The sequence below is a fragment of the Watersipora subatra genome, chromosome 11, assembly GCF_963576615.1.
Source record: "Watersipora subatra chromosome 11, tzWatSuba1.1, whole genome shotgun sequence".
Lineage (NCBI taxonomy): Eukaryota > Metazoa > Bryozoa > Gymnolaemata > Cheilostomatida > Watersiporidae > Watersipora > Watersipora subatra.
The window spans coordinates 33,488,675-33,507,479 of record NC_088718.1 but is presented as its reverse complement, the minus strand read 5'-3'; the positions used below and the strand labels follow the sequence as shown (position 1 = coordinate 33,507,479).

The following is an 18,805-nucleotide window of genomic DNA, read 5'->3' as shown; positions in this document are numbered from 1 at the left end:
CAAACTTGGAAAAAAGGTCATAACCTGAAGAATATTTACTATAATAAGAGTCATGCCTGTCCATCTGTCTGAAGCCAAGCTAAGAACGTTATCAAAAGCAATTACACTGCTCACGTCTCGAACCCGGATAGTTGCATTCCCAAGCTAATGAGCCACCATCTTACCACACAACCATCTTTGAACATCAAAGAATAATTGTGTACATACTACACTTGATGATCTCTCATGGTGTACTGAACTGCCAGCATACTAATTGAAATAATATACAACATGATTTGGTCATCACCATATGTATATTTGCAGTAGCCTATTAAAAGCATTAAAAGAAATTTTGGTCAAAATCATTTGGAACTGAAACTACTATTGACACAAACATATACTGTTGCTAAAAATAAAAGATATATTTAGTAATAATTTGTTACATTTAACCTTGGCATAATAAAAATGAAAGAGTATTTCTTTTTTTTAAATCAAAAGTAACATTAACATTATGCGAAATAAAATTGAAGTCTAGTCATAGATGATAAACATCTAATAAAAATTATAACTGATTATAATTTATAATATATTATATTATAATTATGTTATAAATATTATATTATATTAATATTTATTATGTTATAAATTTTAACTAATTATAATTATAAATTATCAAAACTGAAAAAGTAGAAAAAAATTATGATTACCCAAATCTTGTTACGTGTAGCTGACGACATAACGTTGTGGCAGCAGTCACTGTGATCTGACATGTTGAAAAAATTATAAGATGGTATGAATGTGTTTTGTGGCTTATTAACTTGTTGCGCACAGCTTTAGATATGCAAGGTATTGTTATGGCAAACACTACTCCAGAAGTCTTTGAGACACTAATTGCATAGGACTGGTGCTTATCTATAGCTATTTTATAGTGAATAGATCTATTTTTAGCAAAACTTCATCATGCTAGTGTTTCAAAGTATATAGATTATTATTGAATTGTGCATCATAATAAAATAAAAAATAGAAATCAACTGTAAAGTATATTAAATTAGTTAATATCATGAAATAGGGCAACATAATTTATTGACATGAATTCTTTGATCTAACCTTTGCAAGGTTTTACAAGTAGTATCAAAAGATTTCACAAAATAGCCTTTCAGGAAACAGGATATCAAAAGAAAACTTTAGATAAATTGAAAGTATTTCCTAAAAGGCCTTACCTAAAAATCGGCAAAGATTGTTATAAATAATAGAAGTAAAATTAACTGTAAAACAACATAAATAAGTTCTGTACGTTTACTGTGAGGTCAGGTCTGTTATGTACTTTCTGTACCAATCACAGAGCCCAACTGTCGAGTCCTTTGCGATCATTTGATGCACTGCTTCTCTTAGCTTCTTCTTGCTTACCTAAGTAAATATGTTAGAGTTGTTTTGTCATGCATACAGAGAAATGAGCATAGTTCTAGTTGTAAGGTTCTAAATCTTATCTACAGTGTAGTTTAAGTTAAATGGAGCTGCATTGTGGATTTCTATCAATCTACTGCCAAACTTACACATTGTTGAGTCTATACTTTAGTTTATGTGGCACTATGTTAACCGCTGCTTCATTAATTGGTTTCTGAATATCATGCTCGCTTTTATATTGAGCATGTTCATAGTTTCACCAAACACATTTCAATGCTAAATTTAATCATTTGATTACGGTTTTTTGGTCTAGAACACATTTAACAAGTTATAATGTATTCTTATAGGAATATTTTGATACAATGTTCACATAAGATAGTTTCAGTCAGGGCTGTATGGTCCAAAGAAAAAGTGGTCAGGAAACTGTCAATTAGTAGTTGCTTAAAACTGACTCGGCCATGCGGAGAGGGTCTGGGAGGGGAGCTGAAGTGCCCGCCCAGAGAAGGGGGGTTCGGGGGCCCTCCCCCGAGAAAATTTTGAGAATTAAGAGCAAAATTAGAGCATTTTAAAGTGTATCTTGTAATATTTAAAGGTTGACATGCGACAAAATTCACATTACAGTTATTTGGTATCAAAAGATTCACCATGTCTTACTCTCTTGTGTTGTAGGTTCCAAATATGTGGAAAAGTGATTAAAAGCTCTTAAAAGTTCAAAAACGAAAAGCCGCCGTAGATTAGAATATCTTTATTTCTCTGACGTTGTCATGAAATTTGGTTATTGTTTTGTCACGTGATGTTATCACGTGAATGGAAAGGCTAATAAACAGCTCAATATAAAACTTATCGTAGCACTAGTTTATGACAAACACTTTGGGTTTTACCGAAGACCCCGTATCAAATATAGATGCTCGCTACTTTACAGTTTTGTTTCGGTTTAGTCTAATCGGCAAGTCGTAATCTGATCATGTGACCCAATACTTTGCAAATAATTTCTGCAGCACTTTTCGATTATCACAAGTGACCAGCAGGCTCGTCATGATTATCAGACAATGATATTTACTCTTTCAAGCTAAGGCTGAAAAATTAAACGAATTTTGACGGTAAGTTATAAGATATCACTGCTAAAATTGACAGCATTACAATGATGATAAAACAGACTCATAAGCACAATAGACATGGTTTTATTGAATGCGTGAAGTATATTTGTGAAAATATTTTGACGAATAAGGTTGCATGAACATGTAAACAGAAACCATCTACCACAACTACATGTACGTCACATTTGAGCCGTTTTGCAAAGAGAATCCAAACTACGGCGGTCTCGTTTGGCTGCAAATAACTGTTCGTTTTTGAGCTTTTAAGAGCTTGTAACCACATTTCTACATATTTCGCACCTACAACACAACAGAGTAAGACATGGTGAATCTTTTCATATCAAATAATGGTAATGTGAATTTTGTTGCAAGTCAACCTTTAAGGTGGATATTCAGGTCCTGCCAAGGTGAGTTACAGGAGCTACAGAAGGAGCTGCCAAGGAGCTACAGAATTACATGGTTTTGAGCTGTAACCATATATGGTATATGTATATTTACATTTACATTCATAAATATACATACATGTACATGTGTACATAGAAGATTAATTGTTATAGCTTGACACTTGTCTTTTAAAATTTAAATTTAAGAGCACCTGTTTCAGTTACACGAATAAGTTTAAATAATATATTACATACACCAGAAAAAAACCACAAATAGATTACTTGGCCTGCTTAAAACTTACTGTGTTTAAATTATGGCCACCTAGGAATACAATGAGCAACAAACTTGGCCTGCAAACACAAACATACATGTACATGTGTACATAGAAGATTGATTGTTGTAGCTTGACACTTGTCTTTTAAAAAGCTCTTCTTCTGTCAAGGTGTCAATGGCAGAAATCTTTTACAACTGATTCTGTATCTATTTCAACATCTTTATATATGTAACATTAGATGGTTATTTATTATGGTGTTCCTCATCAATCTTTGGATTCGCTTCAATTCAGAAAAGTATCTCTCGCCTACTGCATTGGTGGCAGGCAAAACCAATCCTAGATTAGTGAGCCTTCCACTTCATCACTGGTTGCTAGAGCGCAAGGTAAGCGCTAGGTAATTAGTTGTTGGAAATTCCAAGTGAATGAGCTCAGACTGAAATTCTTACTAATTAGCCGCCAAAGATCACTAAAAGGTTGGGGCTACTCAGCTGCCCAGCCACCTCAGGAAATACGGGCCTGTGAATTTTAGAGTGTCACGTAATGACTTCCACCATGTATGCTATGCCGATTTCGCAATTGCCGAGATTTTGACAGAAGAAAAGTGCTCCGGATGATTTCGGAGTCTCCTAATAGGACAGTACAGTACTGGTTTCAGTAAATCAAGCAAATGTTGGAATAGAGTAACTTCCTATTTTTGTAATCTGACAATATTTAAGAAAGACTACTCAATTTACTTAACTTGTTAGGTAAATAGTTGAACATGCTGACTGTTGTTTTTATATATCATTCTATTACTCTATTATATTACTTTATGGGCAATAATTTCCTTTCAAATAGAAATCTTTTTCAAATTTTTACTATGATCAAAGTGAATAAGTACATATAGTTACTCTCCTTCTTAAATTTTTCAAATAAATTTTTTTCAACTATAAATATATTAAAATTTGAATGTTAGATGTTAAATTTACCCTCCAATTTGAATGATGAACCTTTAGTCCGCATTTGTTGTTTTACATAAATTTTAGCAAAGCAAATGTTCTTGAGCCACAATTATTTTTATTGTATTATGTCAACGCTAGTATGAACAACTGTCCTTTTGTATGAAAAAACATACAGTGGCCTAAAGGTATAACATGAAGCCCAAAGTTATAATATGAAGTCAAAATCTGTAGCACGAAATCCAAAGGTATAACATGGCGTCTAGAGCCATAATGTAAAATCTATGAGATCTAAAGCTATGAAATTGAGGTCTAAAACTGTAACATGAAGCATAAAGCAACAAAAAAGCCCAAAGCTACAAAAAAGCCTAAAGCTAGAAAATGAAGTCCAAAGCTATAACAAACTATTTACCTTTCGAGAATTGTCAGTGTAGTAAAGTTCTTCCATAAACATCAGTCTGCAGGGTCTCTGAGTTTCATCCAACTATATTAATCAGAAAATTTTGCACATATGTATTAATAGTGTTGTTTGTTGCTGGCTGTATAGTTTGTCGCTGCTTCTAGCTCCATCGTAAGATGTGCTTCAGGTTTACTGTTAGGATTCAGAAATTTAAGTTTCATGTATCATCTCAACTACTCTCTGACGTAAAAGGAATAAAAGAAATCACCACTAATTTAACTGCTACCAACAGTAGTTTCAGTGATGCCTAGGATTTTTATCATTCTTAATCAGATAGTCAGCAGGTAGATGTAAAGTGGCTGGTTCTCTAGAACCATACAGAGTTATAGAAACCAAGTATATATACATGTAGATACCTAGTGAAAGGGATGAAGCATATGCATGTGATGTTTGAATGAAGTCAACCAAAAATGTAGAAATGCATAACATTAACGCTGATCACCAGACACACATACACACACCACGTGCATACTACATTCACACCTCACACATACCACACGCATACCACACACACACCACACGCACACCGCACACCACACACCACACACCACAAACCACACACCAAACACCCCACACACACCACACACACCCACATGCACACACCATTCACACACCCCGCACACACGCACAATGACATAGTGGGATTATTATTATACATGTTGATAGTTATTATTTTTGCAAATGTTTTGATATTTTTGCAGTAGCTAATACTTAATCATAGTTTTATGTTATGTTAAAATATTACCAATATGCAGTTGAGAAACGGGGTTCTATTTGGAATTTGAGACACATAAATGAACCTTGTGGATACTATCATGATGAAAAGAAACAGGGGGCTATTGGAACACATATGTGAGATGACAGTTTGATGAAGAACGTGATGGAAGAAAGAATGGAAGGAAAAAGATCAAGAAGCCGGCAGAGGATGATGATGGATAAAATGTAGTAAGAGGAGTCCTACTATCAGACCAACTGAGAAGTAGGAAATTGATATCAGTGGAGAAATTGGGATATAAGGATCCTGCCTACTTCAAAATACTTTAATGATTATAGAATTAAAAAATAATCCTCATACCATGCGTGTAATTAACTAAAAACATGAGTAAATTGGTTTCTTATCAGTAGTATCTAGTAGATAATAAATGTTGTTTTTATTTATGACTTTAAAAGATAACATAGAACCTTGTGTAATGCTACTAGTTAAAGATACATTTAAAATTAAAACCAACTATTGGTGGGGCCACCATTATTAATAAAACATGTAAAGTAAAAGCACTTTTGTATGCCATCACAGTAACCAATAGGTCACTTTTAACTGTTTCTATTCACAATTAATATCAGTTCAAAGCAGGCGAAAGTGAAACCGAGGGATTGTTCTGTCCAGCTTTTAAAAGTCAAACTTTTTTATTTTGCAGCTATAGCAGCTGATTAAATGGATTAAAGCAAAAGTATATTGCTGTCACGTGTAAAAGTGAAGCCAAATGCCACAAAATATAGAGTTTCAAAAAGGTTTCACTATGTTGTGATGCTAGTGCAAGTCCTTCCACTGTTCTACTATAAACTTTGATGTGACAAATAAATTATCCAATGAGCATGAAGAATGCTATGAGAAACTAGTGCAACAAGGCAATATTCCGCTTTACTTACAGCTGTATCTATAAACATGATCAGTAAAATAAGTTTTAAATTTAACTCAAGCTCATCTGTAAATTTACAATAGAAAAAAATCAAATCTCAACCTAATTTTTACCTGATGGGTTGTGCCGTACGCTATTAATTCTTCTTCTGTTGGTCTCACCACATCTGGTTTTAGCCTAAAACAGTTAAGCCTCTTACAACATGAACTGTTGCAATATAATACAGACGCTAAACTGAAATTATTATACAACTCTAGTAGAGGAATACAAACAAATCTTGCTGCTATGTCATTTCCTTAATATATCACTTCACCATTATGTTACTTTGTCGAATGACATCAGGCAAAAAAATTTTGACTGATGACTCAAGACGTTTCTTTTTGCGAAGTTGAAATAATTTCATCCGTCTGAAACTATTTTAAAGTAATTATACATATTTTTTAATTATAAAATCACATTTTTTGCATGTAAAACTAGTGTAAAAAGCATTGAATTACTACAGTTATTTTCAATAACATTTTCAATTCTTAAGACTATAAAAACTGCTGCAGCTTAAATCTTTCCCACATTTAACTGGCTAATTGAAATTGTAAAAACATTATGCGTTTAAATTATATTTATGTGAACAATGACTTGCATTGTAGCTTGCACTAGTGAATTTTCGTTTTTTATGGAAATCAAACTATCAAATTTACAGGTCATATTATCATAATTATTGCTATCATTAGCAATATAAGTTAAGAAAGAGTATCATTGTACTTGAGGGAAAATTATCGATTTAGTTACTAAAGCCATTTCAGCAGATTAGGTTTCATTTCCTGAGTTTTTGAAAACTGTCTCACCTATGAGTTAAAAGGTTGTCAAAAGAAGGTGTTTTTCTGTTCTTATTACCACCCGATAGACTTGATTTTCAACAAAAGTCTACTAGTTGCTAAACATATATTCTAATAAATGCTTACAAAATCCATAAATGCAGAGCTTATTGATGCAAGCTCCATTGACATAGAACTTGCAGTCAAGCAAAAAAACATAAGAATTTGCTGTTTTGTACTTTATAGACATAAAATTTAAATTTGCTGCAAAAATTCCACTCTACAGAATATTAAGTTCCCAATTTCATAGCTTTCCTCACATCATAGAAGTGAATTACACTGTCAAAATTTGATGTAAGCATAAACATAAAACTTACTTGATACAGTAAGTCAATTCATCACCATAGTAGTCATTGGTTGACCCAGCTATCACCTAAAAATAGACTTGGGAACATTATGAACAAATGCAAAATTTTTTACTCCTTGCAGCTAATAGTCTCTACATTAGAGTATTGTAATTGGTTTGATGTCAACGGGATTACATTTCCATTTTTCAAAACTCTGGTAGGTTTTCAACTCAATGGAAAAAATCAAATATAGGAAGTAGCTCTTTTACGCTCTTTGAACAAAGTGATATTTTAGAAGTAACGGAAGAAACATAAGGACTGCAGTACACTGAGTCTAATAGAGTGTGTATTTTTGTTATGAATAGAAAAACAATTAGTTTTAGTGTCAAACTTGTCGCTAAGAAAAAGAGGCTTTCTAGCTTTGTCCAATTACGAGCGTTCAGCACCAAAAACTTCAATCAATGTGTTATCAGAAACTAGTGTCCTATCAGCATCCATTTTTCTTTTCTCATTCCGGTGAAATGCACTCAATATTTTGGCAATACCTCGAGAGTTAGTAACTAAATAGACGTTAAAATTTGGAATTATACTAAAAATGCAACACATCACCAAAACATTCAAACGTGGCCAAAACTTCACAATCTTATGGGGTAGGATCTTATTGGAAAATAACTCCCCAAATTATCTCAGTCCTATAGTTCAATGTGTTAAAACAGTTAAGAAGCTAATAACAGCAGAGGTTGATAAAAGACAGCCTGTTTATGCTTACGATGGGTTCTGTGAAATGACCTTACTTTCTGACCTCTAGATAGTACAAGTTAACTTCTGCATGCAGACAACTCACGCCTCCTCGAACTTCATTTTTACAGTAATCGATCATACAGAAAACATCAGAGCCTAAACAATTGTTCGATGCCGCCATGTTTGTTTGAGGAATAGATGCTTTGACAGCTTTGACTAATAGATGGTTCGCCTGACAGCCAATGCACACAATGTGTGCACACGAGTTTTGCACCAGTTTTTCATTCGGCTCGCTAGTGTTTATAAGTCATTCTGAAAGAATCGGTGCTCTTATTTTGCAGTACACTAATCAATTTTGAAAAACCAGTCTTTTCAATGTCCAGAAATAACCCAGTTTGTATTACTCCAAGCAAATGAGAGCTGTATGGGTTACCAAAGTGACTCTTTTACATAGAGTTATTCATGAAGCTGTCTTGTAACTAGTTAACTAAACATGTTATGAACATATATTTGGACAAATTATCAGTTGTCAATAAAAAGATTTGTTTGCTTTTGTCCAATGTAGCTTTAATAAAATACATGTACATGACTTTTACACCTTCAAACAGCAGAAGTGATCGACAAAGCTGTATTAAATTGCTACGTTCATAGATATGATTCATTTTTGTATTTTATAAGCGGGTTCTGCTAAATGCTTTATGAATTATCTAAAACCGGCTAGTTGAATAATTGTTAACAGTTTTCATTAAACTAATTGTTTTTTATGATAGTTTCAATGCTTAAAGATAGTTTGTTTGTTTATTTTTATCTATAATATAACTACAAAAAATAATATGAAGAGTGTTTCTTACAGTATAAAAGAACAGGAAAAATAGAAAAAAAATGTCGCTCCAGGGAAGATGATGATGTCTCTGTGGGCAATAGCAAGGCTAATCAAAGCATGGAACCTAAAAGTAGAGTCAGCAGAAGTCTGTCTAGTTAGTTTAGTCTACTAGAAGATTCTTCTAGTAGTACCAGTATTTTTTTTCTCAGTAACTAAAAGTATGTTTCAAATAAAAAAAGCTAGCGTAACTTTGTGAGATAGCAAGTTGTTTATCTCATTATATTATCATTCTAGTATCTTTAGCATCAGAGATCTAGCTACGCTGATATATAATAATATAATATACATGTGAGCATTGTTTGGTGACATAAACTTACCGATATGTCATCAATAGCAGGGTGTTGTGACATGGCCTCTTCTATAGGTCCAGGATATATAACATCTCCCAGGACTTTGAATCTAATAGCATCTGCTGTTCTACCTTTGATGATGAATGTTCCATCTTCATACATCATTCCCATATCTCTACATACAGATTGTGTGCCTTCACAATAGTGTTTTAATAAGAATAATGATTATTATAACATTACAAACAATATGGGTACTAGCATTTAATTGAACTGATGGCATTTGCAATCTTCCCTCTATCTAACATAAACTAGCAGTAAATCTCGAATTTATTTTGTTTGAATATGATCGTGTGTAGATTTTCAACACAATGTGCCAACTGCTTCACAATAGCAATTAAGGATCAGATTCATAAAGGGCAAGTGCCCTTTATGCATTTAAGGCTACATTCTTGAGTTGCTAGTCAGATGAGTGTTTAGGATTTAAGAAGCTAGTTCTCCGAAACCAGATGGAAGTTTGAAACCACTTAATACTAGCAACCTGACTGAAGGCACGGAGCATAAGCGTTTGTAGCTTAGGTGAGCACATACGCACACATGCACGCACACAATGACAATGTGTAAATTACTAATATAAATAGATATGTTATAGGTGGTGATGGAGTTCAAATGAATTCAGACTTTAGAGCAACTGACTACAGAGCTGAACATCTTGAGCTCGAGTCCCATGCGGAGCAATCCTTTATCTTATCTTCTAATTTTTATCTCAGGTGGACAGACTGACAGATTTTTATAGTAGAAAAGATGATTACACAAATGATGTCTGTTTTATAAATAGAAAGATAGCAGGAATTATGCAATTTCCTTTTTTTGCAAACACAGCTAATAATCAAAGTGAAAACAGCTTCTAACAATGCATTCGTACCCTGTTTTAAGAAATCCATCTTCAGTGAAGAGATCTTTTGTCAATTGCTCTTGTTTCCTGTATTCTTTCAATTGACTGTAGGTTTTCACTTGCACCATGCCATCTTCACCAATGTCTACCACCTCACCATTTGTGTCAACAATCCTTAACTAAAGAAGCACAACAGAACTTAGATTGATTTCCTAAGGCTGCTGCATGTTTGTACAGATAATGCTAAATTATCAGTATGCCTATACAAGTGAAAAGGTTGACAGTCTTGAAGGCAAAACAACCAAAAATTTAAATGTAATTTTGTATTAAAAGTTTGAAAAGTTTTTTGGTATGTAGTGTTTGCTACTATTTATGTAATATACATAACATTTAATTACTACGCTTTTCAGATAACTTTTGGATATATTAAAGATATTTAAAAAGTAAAAACTTTGAACAGCTATAACAAAGATTTAACTACTGGCATGGATTATGATTGACAAAGTTTGCTACATAGGTCAACATACTTCCTTTCGTCACGTATATGTTTCGAGGTAGTTGAGTGCACTATTTAAATAATTGTGCCAAAAATATGTTCATAGGTATTTTGAAAAAAACCCAGACCCTTCCTTGTAGGGCTTCAGAGAATTTAATAGTGCAACAGTTTATATCCCCATTTGTGGTCTAAAAACTATGCAAACTTTGATGGTGTTAAAGATTTGGTATATAACAGAGTAAACATTTAAGAGAGCTGGTATCTCAGTGAGGCTTCTAGCTTGCCACAAAAAAATTGGTTATTCAACGCGACATAGGCCCTCACCTTTTAACCTGACAATATAAATATTGCATTGAGCATTATTTAAAACTGCTGATACAAAATTTATGTGGATTACAAAAAATATTGTAAACTAAAATCAAAACTTGGCATCAAATCAGGAGTTGCTTTTTTCTGCTAAATAGTTCATACATATCAGCGTTGAACTTCACTGTCAGTGTTGCATGTTACAAACCTGTGTGTTGGGCTTTACCACAAGTCTGGCTTGCATACGGGCTTCTTCACTTTCTTTTGTGTCATATAGTGATGTTCTAGCAATCAGGAATGTCTCAGACATTCCATAAGCAGTCTAAAAAAGTATGGAAAAATTAAAAATGAGCGGACACAATCTTTTCCTAATAAACACATTTTAAAAGTGTTTTTAATTATTCAGGCAAGTTTTTAAAAATTAATATCCAAAATTTGCAGTTTTTCCAATTTAGCAAACTTTATTATTTTTCCATAAATGTTTTCAAGCTGTTTGTAGTTCATTTATGCTGTAAAAAGTATAATAATAAAAAATATATTATAAATATACTAGAAATTCCACCGTCATACAGCCCACGACCAAAGTGATATTAGAAAAAAAGGGTACTGATGGTTAAGAAATGCAATATTAGCAGTCAAATGGCACTGCAAGGCAATAGAATAACTGCAATGGTAGCTGTAGGGTACTGGGTGTGGGTGTTATTATATACAACAAACAACAATAATGAAAGGAAAAGATTATATGTTTTTATCTTTCCCCTGCAATAGGAGAAATGCAATATTGGCCAATATTAGAAGTAAAATGCACTGATATTATTAGAATAACCAATATTATTAATATAGTAATAATATAAAACCAATGCACAATTTTGTTTACATTTCAAAACGTCATAGCTAACAGTATCAAGAAGTATTAAAAATAATATCTAAATTTAGTAATGGTAATACAGTAACAATAGAAAACCAATGCACAATTTTGTTTACATTTCAAAACCTCATAGCTAACAATATCAATAAGTATCAAGAAGAATATCTAAACTTATAATTAAATATTGTAATCTCATAAGAATCATTAAAAAAAATATCATCGTCATTTCCTTTACTTACACTGCGTTGGACATCAGTTGGAATACCAAAGTACTCAAATGCCTCTAAAATGTTAGATACTTTGAAATCGGCAAAAATGAAACAATTTCAGTACTTCTATGTTAATTACAGAGACCTTTGGCAATTCGACAATGCAATAGACTGGTGAAATGTGCACGTTTTTTTTTCGTGAAATACGCATGACTTAATCGTTCTATTCCCTGTCTCTCGGCGTTTCAATTTTGGGTCTTAACTTTGATGAAAGTGAGGCTTAGCAAGTTTTAATAACGATTTTCGTCCAAATAAATCTGTGTATTTGTGTATAATCCGATCAGATGGGTAAGTTTTAAGGTAATGCCGACGGTTTACAAAAACTTGGTAACATATTTAAATAGATTTGTACAAAATGTATGTGTTTTGTATCGTTATTATACTTTGACGACTCTACAAAATGATGGTTAAATTTGTTGATGAAATTTTGGTACAAGGGTTCGTCTCACTATTGATGAATAATTTTTGGGATTTGTGTACACATGTGCATTTATCATAAATCTCCCAACCAATCGATTCTCTCTTGTTTGATTGTGGAATAATATAAAAAATATTAAAGGAAACTAAGGCTCTTATTAAACATTCAAATTTCAGAATTTATGTACATTCACATTAACGTAATTATGTGTATGAATATACATATAAGTGAGTATATATAAACTACCAAATTTATAAATGGAAATAAATAAATAGATACTTTTGCATGTATATATACATCGATAAACCTATAAATAAATGAATATATTAACAGACATATAAATAAATACAGGCATTACTAAATACCCAAAAAAGGTAAATATATTAATAAATAAATGCATTAATAAATAAAATAATATATTATTCAACATGTAACTAAATTAATTAAATTAACTAAGTGAATTTTTTAATAAACATATAACTAAAAATATTAATAATCATATTGATAAATATGTAAATAAATGAGTATACTAACAAGTACTCTATATAAATAATTGAATATATTAATAAATATATAGCCAACAACATAATAAATAGCTAAATAACAGCAAATAAGTAACATGTAAAAAAATGTACATATACAATAGATAAGTGGTCAGGCCTACTACCAACAGCACTCTACGCTCTGAAAAAGGCTGATTGCTATAAATAACTAGCTTGAAATGGTTATTTCAACATATCTATGACAGGTGACGCATCTATGACAAGTGACACATCTATGACAGGTGACACATCTATGACAAAGCTCATCAAACAATGTCAACGACCCACTAGAAGACAAAATTACTGGCCAGTAGAAAAAAGCTGGTGAATTTAAAAATCAGGGGTGACATCTATCAAGGTGACTCCTTATCAGCAATGCGTTTCGGCATATGTGTAAACCATTTAAGCAATATGCTGGAGGTGATTACATATGATGGCAGCTTAAAAGTGACACCAAGATAAACCATCTTTTCTGCGTGGATGATATGTCAAATTTTCTGCACTACCAGTCACAGAAACAAAACCTTTTAATAATACATCAATAACTCTTGGTTACTAGCCTAAAAAAACATCATGGCATTTTAGCCTTGGTATTTTACAAAAAGTCTCCATTTCAATGGTTTTTCAAAGTTTGGCTCAACTGCAATGATAGTGTATTAAGCAAATGAAAAAGCTTAGGCGATGAGGAGCAAACAGTGTGGAAAGAAACATATTTCTTTTCTTACGAAGGCCATTCCTTGAAAGCATTCCTTCAAGTTTTCTTTGAAGCCTCTAGAGACAATCTGTGCTCCATTTAGGAAAAGCTTTATTGGTGGAAAGTCAACTTTGTGATTTAGAATGCAGTTTCTGATCATGGTGCTGACTGAGCCAGGAATTATCAAGTACTGAACTCTGCAACAGAATAAAAATACTGTTTTTATCATTTTTTAGCTGTGGAATCTTCCCACACAACTTGTGCCACATTGCTTCTTTCAACTTTCTTACTTGTCAATCTACTTCCTAGCATGAAGCTCTGCTAGTTGGCAAGTTGCCATACCTGAAGAGTTTATAATAACAAAAATAACTCAACATACCGTAAAACCTCTATTTGAACGCCATAGCGCTCTATTTTGCAACATTTCTCTTATAATGGCATTTCATTAGGGTGATGTTTAAATAGAGGTGGCGCTGTATTTTTCGACTAGCACATCAGAATCTTGAGAAGATAAATTACTTCTTTTACGGGTGAAGCGTTGCTAATGTCGGCTATATTTTGAATTCTTCTTCAGGTATAATGACATTAATGCCGTTTACCTCAGCATTTTTGCTAAATGGTTTTTTATACCCGACGATATATCAGACCAAGTTATACAAGGAACTACTTTGAGTAACAAAATCTATTACCCAAATACAGTTATCAATTATTTCATTAGTGCTGTTTTCAAAGTTTTATAAAAATAAACCATGAAAATCTGGAGTCAAAAAATTAACTTTGGTATGCCATAATAATGGCGGCTATTAGATCGTTTAGTGTTCCTGAAGAGTATCCTCATCGTTCATCAAAAGGCTTTAAATTGTTTATGTAAGATTGTAAACCACATTGTGGACAAATCTGAAGATGATGCATTGGATTCAGACCTTAATGACTTCAATTCAGAGTGTAGTTCTGATGATTGTGACGATCGATTTTTTTACATACAATGTCACTAAAACCATGGCAACAACTGAAGAACTAATTGTTGTATATTTAATCGAGTCATTATTGCTACCATTTTTTGTGAACAGTTTTCTACTGATTGCAATCTACTATCTACAATCTAATAATCTAGCTGTTATGGGTTCATAAAGATCAAAGAATGTCAAAGTAGCTGCTAAATAGAGGTAGTGTTTAATAAAAGGTGCCATTATATTTCTCAACCCTTCTTCTATAGTGGCGTTCTGCCAATATTAGAGAAGGCGTTCAAATACAATTGGCATTTAAGTAGGGGTTTTACGGTACTTGAATAGTTTAGAATAACAAAGATGACTTAACCTAAGTAAAATTTAATGACCTCTTTCTGACTCTGATTAATTAATATTACTTTACTAAATGCTAGTTAAAGTTTAAATTATATTATTGTTTTATTGAAATATCTAAAAACAAATACAAAAAATAATTTTTTGAAATATCTCATGCCATGCTAATTTCTAAAACCTATAGTGGTTCCACCATTTTACATTTTTAATGTAAACTTTATTGATTGCTTAGCGATGTTAAACTGATTGTTTCTCTACCACACAAAGGGTAGTTTTGCCAAAAAATGAAGCATAGGCATTGCTCATCGCTTCACAGCTAAACACTTTAATATTTAATAATGCTGCAGCTTTTCTCATGTTCAGCAGCAAGGATTGTTACCTGTCTCCTGATAAATTATTTTTTTAAGTATATAATTATGTATTTGATGATTGCAATAAGTTTACATGTGATAATACTAATTGGTGCTACAGAAACCTAAAGACCTCAGTCAATGACTGCTTTTTGAGATCTACGTGGCGAAGAGAATCTGTCCAAGTAAGGGTGTTTGGTTTACTTTAAGAAGTATACCACCACTTAAAGATTATATTTCTAGATGACTCACCCTTCATCAATAACACCCTGAGTGATGACCTTGTTACTCTCACTGAGAGGAACATCCTCTCTGATGTCTGGTATGAAGACACACTTGGAAACTTTACCTGCGAGCACCCAGGCTGCACAAGAATAGCTTATCATTTCATCTATGTTTGGGTTCATTGTCAGCATCGGCTGCAATGAATTTTGAGTTCTAAACACCATCAATGACATAAGATATACGTATTTGTCTGCCATAAAAATTTTAGTTAACAACAATTCAGAAAAAGCTCTCCGACAATAAAAAGCATGCAGCTATAACTCAAAGAATAAATCACAAAGATGATGGCCCTGTGAAAACATTCTCTTTCAGCTAAACTAAGGAAATGTTCATTGGCTAAAATGCCTGCTACTTTTCTCCAACTATGAAATATTATAATAAACTGCTAAAAAAGTATAATACGGCAAAAAAGAGATATTTCATTGCTTCATAGTTAACACAAATGTATTTTTGGATTTACCCACTCAATTTAAAAAAATTAATATGCCAACTGAAAAAGGTTTTTACATGTTAGCAGTTTGTATTATTTGTTCACAAATGTTGTCAAGCTGTTTATAGTTCATTCATATCATAAAGAATTTAAACGAAATTATATTTAATGAACTTTTATTAAACCCTTATATACTGACAACATAGACACACAGGCATATACCGTGTATATATAATTTCTGTTTTGTCATGATTAGCCAGCAGCTAAGTACTCTCCATACTCCACATCATACTATATATGTGTATAGTATAATGTAGAATATGGAGATGGAGATATATACATATGTATACATATATCATATACATATATACAGACCAATATATATATATATATATATATATATATATATATATATATATATATATATATATATATATATATATATATACATATATATATATATATATATATGTATATATATATCACTTATATCAATAATGATGTATCAATAATATTTATATGTATATTGATTTTATTGAAATATAATATGAATATATATATATACAGTCAAACATGGATAACTCGGCCACGGATAATTCGAACACATTGTTAACTCGAACGGATTTCTTTGATCCGCTCCTACACAATGATAAATTGCTCTAAATAACTCGAACTTAACATCGTTACCTCGAACAGTTTTTGTGCCAAAGGAACAAACTTAAAACAAACCAAAATTGGTTTTAATCCGAAGGAGTTTACATTAGTCGCGGAGCTACCGCTACTCTGCCTTCCTAGCGAGGAAAGCGCTCTCTATATGTATATGGTGTACATATATTTCCCTCGTACCATATAATGGAACTGATTAAGAAACCGTATAAAACCTGATTAATGGGGTCACTAACGCGTCGGCTAAGTTACGGCCAAACTAAAAACGTTAAAAAGTATTAGCGATAAAAACTTAATAAAGATCGACACAGCATGCAAAATGCATATTGTAAGAGTGATTATAATTATGCGGATATGTAAGGAAAAAATGTCAAAAATATATTTGTGGCCCGCCGTCCGCTATACCAAACATCCGCTTTGCAATGGCCTCATGAAAACAAGGAAAAGCATGGAAACCTTTTGAAAAACTTAAAATAATCGAGCAAATTGAAGCAGGACAAAAATCATCTGCAATATCAAAAAGAGAAAATCTTCCAAAAAGTACATTGTCAACGTGGATTAAACAGAAAGAAAGAATAAGATCGCTATGTGACCAAAGTTCATCAAGGTTAAGAGATTGTTCAACGTCGCACTATGATTTGGATGGTGTGTTATTGACTTGATTTAGACAAATGCGTGGTAAAGGCGTACCTATCGATGGGCCAATTTTATTAGAAAAAGCTAACAAGTTTTTACAGGATTTAGGGAAAGATACTATTGTTTCTCACGGTTGGACCGACAGGTGGAAGAAAAGGCATTCTATTGGCAGTCAGAGAGTTGTTGGAGAGTCAGCTGCAGTAAATGTTGGAGAGGTGGAAAAGTGGAAGGAAGAGGTGCTAACTCCATTACTTCAAACGTACACTTATGATGACATATTCAATATGGACAAAACCGGGTTGTTTTGCAAGCTCATGGTTGACAAAACGTTGCACTTTAAAGGGGAGAAGTGTAGTGGAAGGAAACTGTCAAAAGAAAGACTGACTGTGGCACTTTGTGCTAACATGTCGGGCACCAAGAAGGAAGTTCCTATTGTAATAGGAAAATTTGGAAAACCCCGCTGTTTCAAAAATGTTACTAACCTTCCATGTCAGTATTACCACAACAAGAAGGCTTGGATGGTGAGTGACATCTTTCAAGCGTGAGTAAGAGATTTTGATCGGCGGATGACCAGAAAAAACAGAAAAGTGCTTCTCATCATTGAAAACTGTCCATCACACCCAACTATAAATAGGCTTATTTCAATTAGGCTTTTCTTTACACCACCCAATACCACAAGTGTGCTGCAACCTATGGACCAAGAAATTATTCGAAATTTCAAATCGTACTATCGTCAGCAAGTTTTGCAAAATACCGTTGATTACATTGACACTCATAGAAAGAAGCCAGATGCGTCTATTAATGTTTTACAAGCTATACGCTGGGTGCACAAAGGATGGCACTGTGTCACGTAAGAAACCATAGCTCGCTGTTTTCACCTCGAGCTTGGTCATACCTACCTTGATCAAACAGATGTGACTTCAACTGTTGATGATAATGAAAAAGGTGACACTGTGAGAAATCTAAATCTGCTACTACACACCATAGATCCTACATCAAATGTGACAGCAAGTAGGTAATCTTGAAATAGCCTTTGCTGTTAAATTTTCATGAATTCGACCCAATAAAGGGCTACATTTATGACTGTCAATGGTGCCTAACAAATGTTTTAAACGTAGTGTTACTTTCCCTTAAAATAGAGTTTTGTTTTGCAGATGAGCTTTTAGCGGTTGATGCAGACGTCACTGTTGCTGAGCATTTGAGTGATGCGGAAATTGTGCAGTCTGTGACATCTTGGGGTACTCTGGATGATTCTGATAGAGAAGATGAGGCTGAGATTGTTGAACTTGATCCACCTACCATGGCTGATGCAAACAACGCTTTAGATGTCCTCAGATGTTTAATACATGTAGATACGAGAGAGTGCAAGGACTATAATAAATGCTTAAAAGCTATATCTACACTCAGTT

At 33.0% G+C, this 18,805-nt stretch overlaps 1 protein-coding gene across 1 annotated transcript in view; it reads right to left on the bottom strand.

The window, feature by feature from the left end:
- Positions 1–831: 831 nt before the first annotated feature.
- The window catches only part of LOC137407987 (putative acyl-CoA synthetase YngI), a 75,380-nt gene continuing 57,406 nt past the window's right edge, over positions 832–18,805 (bottom strand). Inside the window, exons 6-14 of the mRNA XM_068094377.1 lie at positions 15,632–15,798; positions 13,760–13,925; positions 11,146–11,259; positions 10,166–10,314; positions 9,271–9,418; positions 7,360–7,415; positions 6,284–6,347; positions 4,486–4,557; positions 832–1,386 (exon numbers count right to left, since the gene is read on the bottom strand). Of these exons, the coding sequence (XP_067950478.1) occupies positions 1,276–1,386; positions 4,486–4,557; positions 6,284–6,347; positions 7,360–7,415; positions 9,271–9,418; positions 10,166–10,314; positions 11,146–11,259; positions 13,760–13,925; positions 15,632–15,798 (1,047 nt within the window). The 3' untranslated portion in view covers positions 832–1,275. The remainder of the gene's footprint in view (positions 1,387–4,485; positions 4,558–6,283; positions 6,348–7,359; positions 7,416–9,270; positions 9,419–10,165; positions 10,315–11,145; positions 11,260–13,759; positions 13,926–15,631; positions 15,799–18,805) is intronic.